The 15,173-nt window shown below is 31.7% G+C and overlaps 1 protein-coding gene across 1 annotated transcript; it reads left to right on the top strand.

Annotated features, from left to right (window-relative positions):
* The first annotated feature begins 8,209 nt into the window (after positions 1-8,209).
* On the top strand, positions 8,210-12,090 carry LOC112715417 (glycosylinositol phosphorylceramide mannosyl transferase 1). Its single transcript, XM_025767185.3, has 5 exons — positions 8,210-8,950; positions 9,939-10,335; positions 10,690-10,853; positions 10,973-11,043; positions 11,594-12,090. Exons 1-5 carry the CDS (start codon positions 8,748-8,750, stop codon positions 11,752-11,754), a joined length of 996 nt encoding a protein of 331 aa, XP_025622970.1. The 5' UTR covers positions 8,210-8,747; the 3' UTR covers positions 11,755-12,090.
* Positions 12,091-15,173: the final 3,083 nt, after the last annotated feature.

The raw sequence follows: 15,173 nt of genomic DNA, 5'->3' as shown, positions 1-15,173 counted from the left end.
CCAATTTGGTTTATGAACTCCATGTTAGGATGATTTTCGTATTTAATACACATTAAGGTATTTCAGATTTATGATTGCTTTCTTCTATTTATGATATAAATAATTTGAATTTTTCTCCTCTTAGCTTCGGTTGAGTAATTGGTGACACTTGAGTTATCAAACTCCTTTGTGATTGATAATTGGAATTTGCTTATTGATTTGGATTCCTCTAACGCTAGTCTTTTCATAGGAGTTGACTAGGATTTGAGGAATCAAGCTGATTAGTCCACTTGACTTTCCTTTATTTAGTAAGGGTTAACTAAATGGGAGCAGTGAACAATTCTCATCACCAGTGATAAGGATAACCAGGTCAGGATTTCCAGTTCTCAAAACCTACCAAGAGCTTTATTAGTTATTATTTTAATTTCTTGTTATTTTACATTACTTGTTTCTTATTTCAAAAACCCCAAAAATATACTTTTTTCATAACCAATAATAAACACACCTCCCTGCAATTCCTTGAGAGACGACCCGAGGTTTAAATACTTCGGTTATAAATTTTATTGGGTTTTGTTACTTGTGACAACCAAACTTTTGTACGAAAGGATTCTTTACTGGTTTAGAAGCTATACTTGCAACAAGAATTTATTTGTGAAATTCTTTACCGACAGAAAGTCCGATCGTCAATCCCATTCATCATGTTGAAGAACGAGTATACATCTTAGAATTGAATCAAACACGGATTGAAGAGAAACAGTAATACTTTTATTAATCCATAAAACTCAACAGGGCACCTCCCCTTAACCTAGGAGGTTTAGAAACTCATACTAATGGAAAATACAATGTGATAAACGAAAATATGGTGTAAAGTAGCTGAAGATCTTTAACAAAGGGTGATCTTCTACTTTAAATACTAAACTAATGACTAGTAAGGGTAAAACAGACTACTTAGTGCTAAAATCCACTTCTGGGGCCCACTTGGTGAGTGTTTGGGCTGAGCTTTGATGAGATCCACGTGCTGTAAGGCCTCGAAGGCATTGAACGCTTGCTAGGGAGTCCTCTTTGGGCGTTTGGATGATGGTCTCTTCTCCTTGGGCGTTGGACGCCTGAAAGGGGGGGCAGGAGGCTAGCGTTGAACGCCAGTTTTGGGCCTTCTAATCTGAAGAAAAATATAAACTATTATATATTGTTAGAAAGATCTGGAAGTCAGATTTCCATAGCCATTAATAACGCTCTATTTGGACTTCTGTAGCTCCAGAAAAAGCTCTTTCAAGTGCAAGGAGGTCAGATCCAGACAACATCTGTAGTACTTTCTCTGTCTCTGAATCAGACTTTTTCTCCAGCTCCTCAATTTCAGCCAGAAAATATCTGAAATTGCATAAAACACACAAACTCATAGTAGAATCCAAAAAATGTGAATTTAACACTAAACCTATGAAAACTTAATAAAAACTAAACAAAACATGCTAAAACTATATGAAAATGATGTCAAAAAGCGTATAAAATATCCGCTCATCAACCATCATCGTTGTAACGACCCGATTTCTGACAGGTCCGGATCACTACTAGTCATCAGGTGTCACTTTCCAGTAATTCTATAAAACTCTAGACTCGACGATACTTACTACATATGAGCCTTTCGTACTAACAGAATCGCGTATGTTAGCTTATTTTTATCATGTCTTTCTTAACAAACCTATTAGCAATCTTCAAAGATATAAAATATAAAATAAACACCAAACTAACAGCAAAAAAATCAAATGGCAACAAGAATACAGAAAAACTTTCATACATATATACATCTTAAGTTAGTTCTTACAAAGTAGACATGCTTAGCTATATATAGATATACATATAAACTTATATACAACTGACAACTTTCTAGAGTATCTGGTTCATATAGAAAATCCCTAAACTGGTATTTGGTTAACAGAAGTAAATAACAAACTCTATCCCTCGAAAAGCTATAAAAGTGAGGGAAAGAAGATTCTAAGAAAACAAAGACCATCTGTCATATATCACACCACCGCTGAGGTGCAGGTCTGTGGAATATCATCTCAGGACTAGTCTCGAGCATCTTCTGTAGGGTCAGAAAACACAAGATCCTCTGGTACCTCTTTGAATAGAACGTCAGTGGTGGCAGACAAGTCAAAATCCTCCATCTAGGGGAAAAGAAAAAGGAAGGGATGAGAACCTATATGGTTCCCAGTAAGGCGACACCGTGAAAAACGTCTCTCTCGTGAAACCTAGGGTTCTGGCTCTATCATAATAACTCTCTTGTTAAATCCCTCAGCTACTTTCGTATCGAGACATAACTCTATCTTGGCATCTTCAGTTGGGGTTAATGCTGCTCCTTACGCTATTCTCTATGGCTATTGTTGTTCCTAATTTTATTATCTTAATCCAAGCTTTGGGGAATTTGTGATTTTCCAACTTTAAAACACAAGCAAGAATCAGAGAATAGAAAATTAACAAGAAGCAGATAGCATGTAGCAGAAAGAATGAACAGTAAGCAATCACAATCAAATGCACAAACAATTTGTGATGCATGCCTGTTCCTAGCGCAGGCCATGAGCTCATGCGTCGGTTGTCTACCCGCAACCCGACGTTACTCGGAGTAAACCCCAAATATGGTTCCTTTACTGTGTCAGTTAGACACCTTGACATCACGGTTACCCGTGTCAGTTAGGCCTCATCATAATAACATTTTAATGTGCATCACAGTAAGAAACAGTGCTATCAGTTAGGCAAACATTCCTGCATTAGCAATCTCAGGCTATCAGTTAGGCGGGCACTTTCGCATTAGCCAATTGGCGCAAGAATCATTCAACATACATTATGATATCAGTTAGGCGGACATTCCCGCATTAGCACTTTGGCACAAAGGCCCATTCAAACAAACAGTTCTCATGAATTATTATCCATTCATGGTTTTATTTTCTTTCTTTTCATCATGCCTCCACATCACCTTATAAATACGCATACCTCCGCATCACCATGTTATTAAGTATACCTCTGCATTACCATATTAATACGTATACCTTCGCATCACCTTTTAACTTTAAACCTTCCTAGGGACAACTTAAATTCTTGTTCATTTTCCTGACTTGTCTAGCCTATTACCTTCTTAGCGACCAGTCTTCTATTAAATAATTAATATAACAAACAGACTCAGATTCATGCAAACTTTATGTCCACGCATTTGTATCAAACTCAAGTTTCATTTAGTTTATATTGCAGAGAATTCTTGCTTCCATAACAAAAGTTATGCTTATTCTGCTTTGAGAGGTTTCTATTTGGTTAACCGGTGAACCGGTTAACTTCCAAAGTGCATAACTAATTTTTTAGAATAGCCATGGCTCTGAAATTTGAACTGAATGAAATAGACACCCTAATATCTCATTTGGTTTTGGTTTCATCACAAAATCTTTTCTGCCTTAGGAGATATTCATCAAGAAATTCACTGCTCTAAGTTCATAAATCCTGTTTAGCCTTTAATGAGCAGTAAAATGTTAAAGCCTATAACTTTTAATCCTTAATTTCTAAAATTCTAAAATTTTGAGGAAACAAAATATACATCATAAGGTTCTATCAAAACTAGTTTTTCTCAATTTAGAGTTTAAGATCAATACCAGTAACTCAAACAAGTCACTGAAATTATCAATGAGTTATAGAATTGCATGTCCATAAAACAGTGAAACTTCCATTTTGTAAATTGTATATTTAATTCTATAAAAATGGGATTACCTCAAAATTTGGATAAAATGTTACTCACATAACAATCTTTTAACTCTCTTTATTTTCAACCCAAAAACCCATCAGAATCAAAAGTTGTGTAGGTTGGAAGTTGCTACTAGATTTAATTCAAAAACAGACTTTTCAGTAGAAACCATTTATTTTCAAACATTTTTATCTTCCAACCTACCCATCAGAATATTCTGAAAATTTGAGAGGATGATCTATCCTCATCAAGGATTACCAGGGAATTATTACATGATTTTTGAGTGGGTAGATTTTGCCCATAAATTCGTACAATTTTGCTGCCTAATTTCAGTAACTATATCGGCAGAATTTGGCTTAGGTTTTAACTAACTATTTTGGTTTCCTAAGCTTCTCATCATCTCTTAATCATCTTCATCATTATCAAAAACAATTTAATATCATAGCTAGAAGCAATTACTCATTTCATCATCAACAAACATCATTCACATAAACACAAACATACAATTACACTAATCTAACCCCTACCTCGATGGAGTTTACCCTTTCTCAAAAAATCGGTTCTAGCTTCCTCTTCCTCCTTCGGTCAGCTTCACTCCAAGCTTTGGCCAACTTATTTAGTTCACCATCCTTGTTCTCCTTGCTTAGCTTGATCATTCCCATGAGGTGGTATGGCTGGAGGCTTGAGGAATCACGTGGAGGTGGTTGTGAAGATTGGAAGAACTCTCTTTTTCCTTGGTTCATTCCCACTCTCTAACTCTCGGACTCCTTTCTTTCTATAACTCCCTTCTAATTTCTTTTTTCTTTGTTCACACTTAATACTTGAAGGCCTTGTATGAAGAATGACTTGATGATAAAGGATTGGGTGGTTGAATAGAGGTGTGGGTCGGTGATAATAATCAAGGGAAGATACTTGTTTATATGCATGTGTTCCTTCATTAATTGTTCACTAATGATTCAACACCCTTGGCTAATGTGTAGGGGAGGTTTAGCCAGCAAGAAGATAAGAGAGAGATAGTGGTTAATTGTGGTTAAGTGGCTAATCTAGAGAGAGTAGTTTGGTTAAGAAAAAATCGATTCGGTTTAAGTTCGGTTATATTTTAATTAAGCTAAGTGTTTCGGTTCTTTATTTTTCCTCTAGTTAATCTTTCTAGTGGCTTCATGAATTTAGATTGAAGATAGTTTCTTTGAAGCTTTGGCCAAATTTTCAAAGAGAGGAAAAAAACGGTTCAATAACTAAACCGTAAAATTATTGTTTTTCAAACCGTATCGGTTTAAACAACCGGCAACTGAGATATTAACTGCAGAGAGTATCTCAACTTTAGGTCAAGCTTAGAATGTTCTACTAAGCTAATTTAATCAAGAACAGCTAGTAGTAAAGATTCCATAGATGAATTTAACTCGACGTTCAAATTCATCGTTATCGATACGGTTTTTGACTTACGACACGCTTTTATCTCTCTCGGTATATCTTTTCTTTTCACTTATCAAGTATAAATTCGAATATGGTTTCTTTACCGTGTCAGTCAGGCACAAGTATCGTTATGGGTATGTCAGTTAGGATATCTTGGCATCACGGTAGAAAAAGGCTATTAGTTATGCAAACATTCCTGCATTTGCAACTTTAGGCTATCAGTTAGGCAGGAACTTCCGCATTAGCAATTTGGCACAAAGGCCCTTTCAGTTAAGCAATATGCTATCAATTAGGTGAACATTCCCGCATTAGCAACCTTAGGCTATCAGTCAAGTGGGAACTTCCGCATTAGAACTTTTCATTCTCTTTCTCTTTATTATGCCTCCACATTACCAATTACATACACACACCTCCGCATCACCTACACTATTAAACATACCTCCGCATCACTGCTTAATTACACATACCTCCGCATCACCAAGTAATCAATCACTCTTACCTCCACATCCCCACATAGGTATACTTTCAGTCTTAGCATTAAAATCTTTAATTTTTCATATACTCAAACTTTTTTAACGTTTAATTAAAGAAAAATTCAGTTTCTTAATAAAAGATCTCAAAACAAAATGCTTTTCCTCACAATTTAAAATCATAGCATAATTTATTCTTTTCTTAGCAAATCGAAAACAAATAATATAGTTTTTTAAACTCAACTTTCTTTTAGATAAAACTTTAAATAAGCCTCAGAGTTTTATAAAATTTCTGCAGCATTTTCTCTAAAATCTGGGCTTTGCCACCCTTTAAGGGTCCCTTCCAAACCATTTTCAATTCTCAAAAATCCTTTTTGATAATTCAAACAAATCAAATTCAATATTTTAAATCCATTTTCAATTCTCAAAGATTATTTTCAATAAGTCAAATTCTTAATATAAAAATTGTTTTTTCAATTATGAGTAAATATGTAAACCAAATCTTTTTCTAACATAGAGTCATTTTTCAAAATAAGTTTGTAAATCAGGTTTTCAAAATAAAATAACTTTTTTTTGTATATTTTTATGAGAACTTGGCAGAACCTCTCCTTAAAATAGACTTCACCACTCTCACAGCTCGCTTACTTCCATCATTCCTTAACTTATCTCAATCCAAACCAGTATTCAATTCATACATTATTTTACCAAAGCATACATATAATTTATTCACAGCTACAGTTTCGATAATTCTCAAACATTCAGAAAATCAAACACATATTAATCAAATTCAATTATTTTTACAATCACAAATCTAACACAAATTCGTCGTTCAACCAGTCCAGACAATCATAAATTATTTGCAATTACTCATTAAGTTTTTTAGCATTCATGAATTAAAAATTTATAATTTTAAAAATAAACCCCCTACCTCTTTATGAAATCAGAATCAACGAAAATTCTAGAGAAATTTTTTGATCGAGTTGTTAAAGAAAAAAACATTAAAAATTGCCTGTGTCTCCTAGAATTTTAATTGGCCGAACTCAAAAAAAAAAAGAGGAGCTACGTCACTGCAATTTCTATAAGACAAAAGTAATACCAACATGTAAAAAAAGAGAATATAAACACTTTTATCAAATTAAATTTTTTATTAGAGTTAATGGATCGCAAAAAATCAAAGTTTGAAGGTCACGGTTCCATGGAACCATTCTTTCCTCTCTCACGGGCTTTCTTTCTTGTTTGCTCTTGTTTGCTTATGGTTTCGGTGGTTCATGAGAAAAGATAAGATGTTGATGATGATGATTAATCAATATAGAAGGTTAGGTGTCATTTGGTTATATATATACAAAAGAAACATGCTTTAAGAATTATATATGTATATAAGCATGCAAGCTAAGTTATTTCATTCTTTCACTTGGTCCCTTGAGGCTTCGGCCAAAAAGAAAAGAAAAATAAATAATAATATAATATAGTAATAATAATAAAATAATATTAAATAATTATATAAAAATGATAATATAATAATGATAATATTGATAACAATGATAATATAATAATAGTAATAATAATAATAATGATAATAGTATGATAATGATAATGATAATAGTAATAATAAATATAATAACAATAAAAATCAATTAAATTTTTTTTGTCAAAATTTTTTTTGGTAAATAATTTAAGTTTAATAAATACGTCATAATTAAATTAAATTTTAATAATTATAAAATTTTATTTAATTTTTTTTATTAAAAATAATTTTTTAAAAATAAAATTTTAATATAATATAATAATTTATAAATAATTAATTATTTAATTTTTTAAAAATTCAAATTGTTATATTATTGAGTGTCTAATTATAAAATTATATTTTGTACAAGGACTTAATTATAAATTTTTAAAGTATATAAATTAATTTATAATTTTAGTGAAAATATAGGAATCAACTGTATAAATTAACCTTTAATATATAATAACCAATTATATTTATATAATATGTAATTTAAAAAATAATTAAAATATTACATCAATTAAATTATCATTTAATTTGTGAAATTAAGTATCAAACTTATACTTTAATGACATTATTTCTAATTTAAACTTTGAATTTTTCAAAACATAAAATCGAATTTAGCTGATTCGATTTATATAAATTTATTTTAGGACATGCATATAAGCTAATTTATTTAGGACATTGGTGTAATATTAGATGTTATTTAATTTGTTTATGTCATTTACCTTAAAAAATAATTATATTTTATGTACACAAAAAATTAGTTACTAAAATAAATATTTGAATAAAATATATATTAAAATACATTATTATATATATATATATATTAAAATAAATTAAATAATATATATATTTAAATTGAAATATAATACATATTGACTAATTTAGTGACTAATTTAAGTGTTTACATAATATTGTTAAATAAACAAATTATTTTTGTAACCAATTTTTTTTCTTTAGATGTTTCTTCTTTTTTTTTAAACTGATTTTTATTATACTAATAAACTATTAGAACAATTTAATCATATAATGTTATTAAAAAATTATTATTATTATTATTATTTTTGTCAAATTTTATAATGCGATATAAACTTCAAGAAAATAAAAGCCTTTTACGTAAAAACCATAGGTGAAAGTCTTGGGAGCCGCGTTTTTCAGCTGCAATATTACGACCCAATTGAACGATGGATGAAGCCACCACGTGGCGCGTCATGCCCAAGTAACAGAACGGAATCCATGTCTCTTACTCTCTTCTTTCTCTTTCGTCTGATGAGAGAGAGAGAGAGAGAGAGAGAGAGAGAGAGAGAGTGTGTGTGTCTCAAATATCAAAAAACGCGAAGAATCATATACAGGACAGAACAGAACAGAACAAGGTCACATTAAAGTTTAAACACACTAACACCGAACTCGCTTCATCCATTCCGTCATTTATTTTTCTTCATTATTCTTTTCCACTTTTCCTATTTTACCCTGCATCCACGCCGCACCGTAACATCTCCCCTGTAACGGCTCCACCATAAGGCACGTGCCGCGCGTGCTTGGAGCTTCGTCCCTCTCCTGCAAACCTAATCGACCATGGAAGGTGGCGCGTCGCCGAGTTGCCGTTGCTGAAACGGACCGATCCGAGTCGATTCGTAGGGTTCGGCGATTCCATTGAATGATGAGAGGGAGCTGGTTCTTGAAGCGGCGTCCGGAGCAGAGGTTCCGGTTGCTGGCGGCTTCCGCCGTCAAATCTGCCAGGATCAACCTCCTCCTCTGCTGTTGTATTGCTTTGGTGCTCATCGTACTCGCCACCACCATTTCCACCTTCGTCGTGTTCTCTGATTTCCCTCCTTCGCTTCCTCGCTCCCATGCTTCGGGGTTAGTTACTCTCTCTCTCTCTCTCAAATCGTCATTGTCATGTTTTTCTGCCATTGTTTCCTTATTATTTTCAGAGAAGGAAAATAATAATGACGAGTGTGATAGTTAAGTTGGAGGTAAAACATTGGGAAAGAAAAAGATTAAATAATAGTAGTATCTAGATGAGATTGGAATCTAATTCGAATCTTCCTTGTTTTGGCATGGAGGGAGATTAAATGGAATAGAATTAGTAGCTGATACCTGGCCTTGGAACTTGGAATTTAGTGAAGTTATAATTGACTGAAAATATTTAGTTTATTTATTTATTTATTTATTTTTTCTTTGTGCCTTTTCATTTCCATGTAGAGAAAGTTGGGGATAAGGAGAAAGGTTCTTTAGTGTTTAGACGGCTTGTTATCGGTATTTGGGGATTTTGGTCATTGATATTTATGAATAAGAGTTTCCGATGTTAGCATTTTTCATTAGATTGTATTCAGTGTCATTGGGGTTCAAGACTAGGTACCTTCAGAATTATTAGCTGTTTTGGCCTGTGAATTTTAATTCATCACTCCTTGATGGGCTTTCTAAGTAATAAGTAATAACAGTTCACACCCTTCTGGCTGAAGGATAGAGAAATAAACAAACTTTGTTTGGGGTTTAGGTGGTCTGTATTCTATATTATAAGCCTTATTCATGCCTTCAAGTTTAGTGCAACGGGACTGAACATCAATCTTTGAACTGAGAATGTTGATTGCACCTTCCAAATTGTAAATTTTAGCATTTTTATTAAATTGTCGAATCTGCTTATTTTCTGGTGTAGTACCCTGGTAAATAACTGGATAAAGACTATAAGAATTAAGAAATCAGGTCTTCCTCCTTCTCATTTCTTTTCGTCAGGAAAAAAGAGTGGCTAAAGGAAATCTTTTTTTGTTTGATTTAATCTCTCTAAGAATGTTGAGTGTATTTCACTTATAAAATCAGAAAACTCATTTCATTTTATGCTCCACAGAAAAGGATATTCTATTGTAATGAACACATGGAAGAGATATGATCTCCTAAAGCAGTCCATCGCACATTATTCATCCTGCCCTCGACTTGAATCGGTACATATAGTTTGGAGTGAACCGGATCCTCCTTCAGATGATCTTTTAAAATTTCTTCTTCATGCAATACAGTCCAAGTCTATAGATAGGCGACAAGTGAAATTGAAGATTGATATCAACAAGGAAGATAGTCTGAATAATAGATTTAAAGTAATTAAGGATTTGGAGACAGATGCTGTCTTTTCTATTGATGATGATGTCATATTTCCTTGCTCTTCAGTGGAATTTGCATTTGATGTTTGGCAAAGTGCTCCAGATACAATGGTTGGGTTTGTACCTCGGGCACATTGGTTGGATTCATCGGTATGCTTTTAGTTTTTTTATTTTTATCAACTGGTTTTTCACCATCCCTGGTATATCTTTTCATCTTCGTATTTTGTGCCTAAGATTTGAATTTCCAGTATCTGAAAAATTATATGATAAAATTACCTTGGAAAAAAAGCCAAGTCTTCCTGATTTGAATTTTTTAATCCATTGTTTCTTGTTCTGAATGATTTGATATAGATTGAGGAATTAAATATCTTGATGTGTTGATCCAACCTTCAAGAGAATGCCAATGCGGAGAGTAGATTAACTATTATGCGAACTTGCAAGGCTAAGTCCTTGGCATACCTCCATCTTCAATTCTAATATTTCAAGTTATTGATGTTCTTGCAGGAAAGTGGTGGCATTAAATTTAGATATGCGGGGTGGTGGTCTGTGTGGTGGACAGGTACATATAGCATGGTACTTTCAAAGGCAGCTTTCTTCCACAAAAAGTATTTCAGTGTCTACACGAATGAGATGCCAGCATCAATTAGAGAATATGTGACTCATAATAGGTTTTCCTCTTGACTATCTCTGATCACTCGCTGCTTTTCTATATATCAAAACTTTACCTTCCCAACTATGTAATTGCAGCTTGTTTTTTATTTGCTGAATTGTTCACTTGATATACCAGGAACTGTGAAGATATTGCAATGTCTTTCCTCGTTGCAAATGCCACTGATGCACCCCCAATATGGGTCCAAGGTAATTGGCGCTTCAGAAACAGATTGCATAACTTTAATTGAGTGCTTTTGTTTAGAATGGCATGGTCCCACCTCCCTCTTTATTTAGCTTTTTATCTAAATAAATTCCTATGTGCTTGCCTTGAATTGAAATGTGACACTTGTTGGATTGTGGTTGTAGCTAATTAAATGATCTATTGAATGTAATCTTTTTCGAAATAAATACAGAAATGCTAATGTATGCTTGTTCCTTATCAATTGCTAGAAATAACTAGTCATTTCATTCACACGCCCAGGGGTTTTGCTGCCTAGGTCTGCTGTTCATAACATATGTCAACTGTTTATACTTGTTTTCAGTAATCATTTGAACAATTTGATAATTTGCATTGTGTTTCACCATATATGCTTTTTAAATCATTAGTCCAGGACAGGGAAGGTCAAAATTATTATCGTATTGTTGTCAAGCAATTCCTAGTGCTCAAGTTATGTATACAGTCATAGATATCTGGTTTCAGAGGCTTGAATCACAATGTTAGTACAACAATATACATAAAATGATTCTGTTGTTACAGGTAAAATATTTGAGATTGGATCCACCGGGATAAGCAGCTTGGGAGGGCACAGTGTAAGAAGAACAGAATGTGTCAATAGATTTACTGCTGTATATGGGCGGATGCCCTTGGTATCTACTTCAGTGAAGGCTGTTGATAGCCGCAACATCTGGTTTTGGTGAGTTACTGGATTTTCGATTTTCTTGGAATGTTAGAAATTATTCCACCGTCTTACAGTTAGCTAGTAGAGTAACCCGATTCTTGATAGTTAAATAGCTGTATAATATCGAATCTTAGCAGGGAGAGCAAACTAAGCACATTGCTTAGCTTGATTTCTTGTATTATTGGCTTGTAATACAAGATTACCGAGTCTATTTTTGTCTCATCATATAGATTTCGATTGTAGAGTTAATATTATACCCTCATCCAAGAAACTCCATCCTATTTTTGTGTATCTTTGTATTTAAAGACAAATCCCAGAGATGGTGAGTGTAATTTACTCCATACCCTTTCCTCCCTCCTCCTCTCGCTTTCTTTTGTCTTTACCTCTTTTGTCATGGGATAAAAGGTGTGATGAAACATAGACAAATGAACAAAATAAAGTCTCGATTGATAACAACTAACATAGGAAGCGGATTTATACCTATCACATGTGTGGTTTCTGATTAGCCAAAATTGATATGCTCGGATTATTGGCAAGTGCACCAAATCGTATCAAGTAATGTTTCAGTGAGTAGATATCGTTCTCACGAGAATTAATATATTAAAGCAAGCAACTTCTAATTATATCTCTAATTAGATTAATCATACTTTGATAAGAGGAATTGATTCCTGACTTTTGAAGCATGAATGAATAGGATAAAAGATTAACAATTAAGATTGTAGGGTATAATTAGGAGAGGGATTAAAGAATTGAAAAGAAATCAAGATAGGAAATGTTAAAGGCTTCGCGGATGTTAAATCTTTTAGGTATAATAATAATTGTTTTCAAAATTTTGATTCATCCAAGAATCTTTTATAGTAAATCATTTATAATTAAATTTCAATCTTTTGCTAATTTAATTTCTCTAAACTTAATTAATAGCTAATGTCTTGGTCAATCAATCAAGAGAAGAGGTTAAAATCAGATTCGATTCTAAGCCATATAATAATCAAAGACTATTTTTAAGTGAATTAAATGTCACATATTCAAGAATTAGTTCTAAAATCAGTGAAGATTATGAGATGAGTTTCAAGTTAATTCCGATATTAAATTTCTTGAAATAATATATTAATATCGGAATTTAAGACAGAATTAAAATATCTCTCGATACTTATAATCATTATTGATGAAAAACGAAACTTAATCTTAAAAGTGGAAAGAAACATGAATCAAAATAAAAAAAAAACACTTGTATTATTAATTTATAAAAATATAACAGAGCCCATAACTTTTAACAATAAAAAATTAGTTACTCATTGTAGAAAAAAAAAACTACTAAATTAGAGAGAGTTAGTGTATGATTCGTAAAAATTCTCTTCTTTCTGAAACTTGTTCACTTATTTATATCTAATTTTCTAACTAATTCAAATTTAAAAACTAATCTAATGTTATCTTAAAAAAAAATAACTTATTCAAATTCAAATCTAATATAATCTAATCCTAACAACCAATTTTTTTTTTTTTGAAGAGGTTGTTATTATTTAATTATTTAAATTTTAAATCTTGAATTAAATTGAAGTTTGCTGAGAGTTAGTTATACATTAGAGTCTAGCTTGGTAAAGTGGCTTTGAGATAATTTTTGGAATCTTGGGAGTACCAATGTCACTTGGAGCCGAGCTCCAAATCTTGTGATGGGCGCCCACTTCATCGAATTGGAGTGGAGTTGGGAGTAAAGTGAAAAAACATACTTGGAGTCGGACTCCAAGTCTTGGAGTCGGGCTTGGACCCCTTTTTCTCTTCTCTTAATGCACAAAGGAACCGGACTCCACTTCTTTAATGTTGAGCGCCGCTCCTTAGAGCCGGGCTCCGAGTTTGGGCACCTAGCTTGGCTATTTGGGTCTTGGGCTAGTCTCTTTTAGCCTTGTCCTTGTACCTCTAAATTTCTTTTTGTGTTAATTTTTATCCTGATTTATTTGATTTTAATTTAAAAATACAATTATTTTAACACAACTCTAAATTTATGATTACTTATTAAAATATCACTAAAAAGTAAAAACATAAAGATTTGATTCAAAAACTAAAAAAAAATCTAAAAAACAAATGAAAAACTTAAAAAATAATTAGATGACATGTAATCAATCTTCTAACTGTTTAAGAATTTATTAAAAGAAAAATCAAACACTCCATCTGAAGTAAGATAAGTATTCAAACCGCATTCTTCATATCTTTATCTTTATACTAATACAAATGGGGAATTCATATGTTGATGTGGCGCTCATATGTTGAGTTTGAAAATTTATTTGCTTGAGGTGTCGTCACTAAAAACTTTTAGAATTATATTTATAAATTATAAATTATTATTTGCTTAGGTTGTTACTTTTAAATTTTAAATTATTTTCTTAAGTTGTTTTATTTAGGTTGCTATTTTTTAAATTTTAGGTTGTTTTGCTTAAGTAGTTATTTTTTAAATTTTAAGTTATTTACAGATTACTCTTTTAAATCATAGATTATTATTTACTTAAGTTGTTACTTTTTAATTTTAAGTTATTTACTCATAAATTAAAATTTTTAAAAAAATTAATTTAAATTTATTAAACTAAATAAAAATATTATTTAATTATTTAAATTTTACTAAGATAAATTATATTTATAAATTAAATAACAACTTTTGTCGCATAATATTTCTACTATGTTTAATACGCCTCAGTTATAGTTAAGAATGCACCTTTTTTAAAAAATTGTTGATTCTTTTTATTTGAATGCTATATTTAAAACTTTGAATATTTGTGTTTTTCAGGATTTATATTTTAAATATATTTATATATTTATTTTATCTGCAAATTTAATTCAAATTTAAATTAAAGTCAATCAAATATAGAGAATTCTAGCTATAGTCAACTATAAAAGAATAAGTTATGAGACATGTAAGCACAACAATTCAAAGTACATTAATCTCTTCCTTTATATATATCTAAAATCTAAAGTTTTTCTACTTTTTTCAATGGCTTGTATTCACAAAATTACATAAATCAATCATACAGTTGATAATTTGTATGTACGTATATAAGTGATAAGGTTATAGACACTACCAAACTACGAAAATTCTCCATTACCATACTCAATGAGATGGTTTGGGTCAATGAAGACATGAGTTTCCTACCAATTTCATAAATACTATTAAATATATATTATTCATATTTTAAATTTATTTGTTTATTCCCATTTAATTGTTCTTTAATTTTTGTTTATCAATTTTTGGGAGAAAAAATACATGACTCAGTTAAGAAGGCTCTTATGTCTCAATTTGTGAATTTGTTAAAAGAAAGAATATCTTATCAAATAAGATATCTTGGTGTTGGATTCAATGTGGATAACTTCAAGATTACACATCATGTGTATGTGGTTAATTTAAACCAATGTACCGATGTGCACATATTTTCAGAATCGTCAAGTATCCAC

Source organism: Arachis hypogaea, chromosome 10 (assembly GCF_003086295.3).
Source record: "Arachis hypogaea cultivar Tifrunner chromosome 10, arahy.Tifrunner.gnm2.J5K5, whole genome shotgun sequence".
NCBI lineage: Eukaryota > Viridiplantae > Streptophyta > Magnoliopsida > Fabales > Fabaceae > Arachis > Arachis hypogaea.
The sequence above is the reverse complement of the archived record's forward strand: the minus strand, read 5'-3'. Positions and strand labels throughout refer to the sequence as shown.

Coding starts and splice junctions, on each gene's coding strand:
- LOC112715417 (XM_025767185.3), top strand. CDS start 8,748: ATGATGAGAGGGAGCTGGTTCTTGAAGCGGCGTCCGGAGCAGAGGTTC. Junction 10,854..10,972: donor GAATATGTGACTCATAATAG/GTTTTCCTCTTG, acceptor TTGATATACCAG/GAACTGTGAAGATATTGCAA. Junction 11,044..11,593: donor ACCCCCAATATGGGTCCAAG/GTAATTGGCGCT, acceptor CTGTTGTTACAG/GTAAAATATTTGAGATTGGA.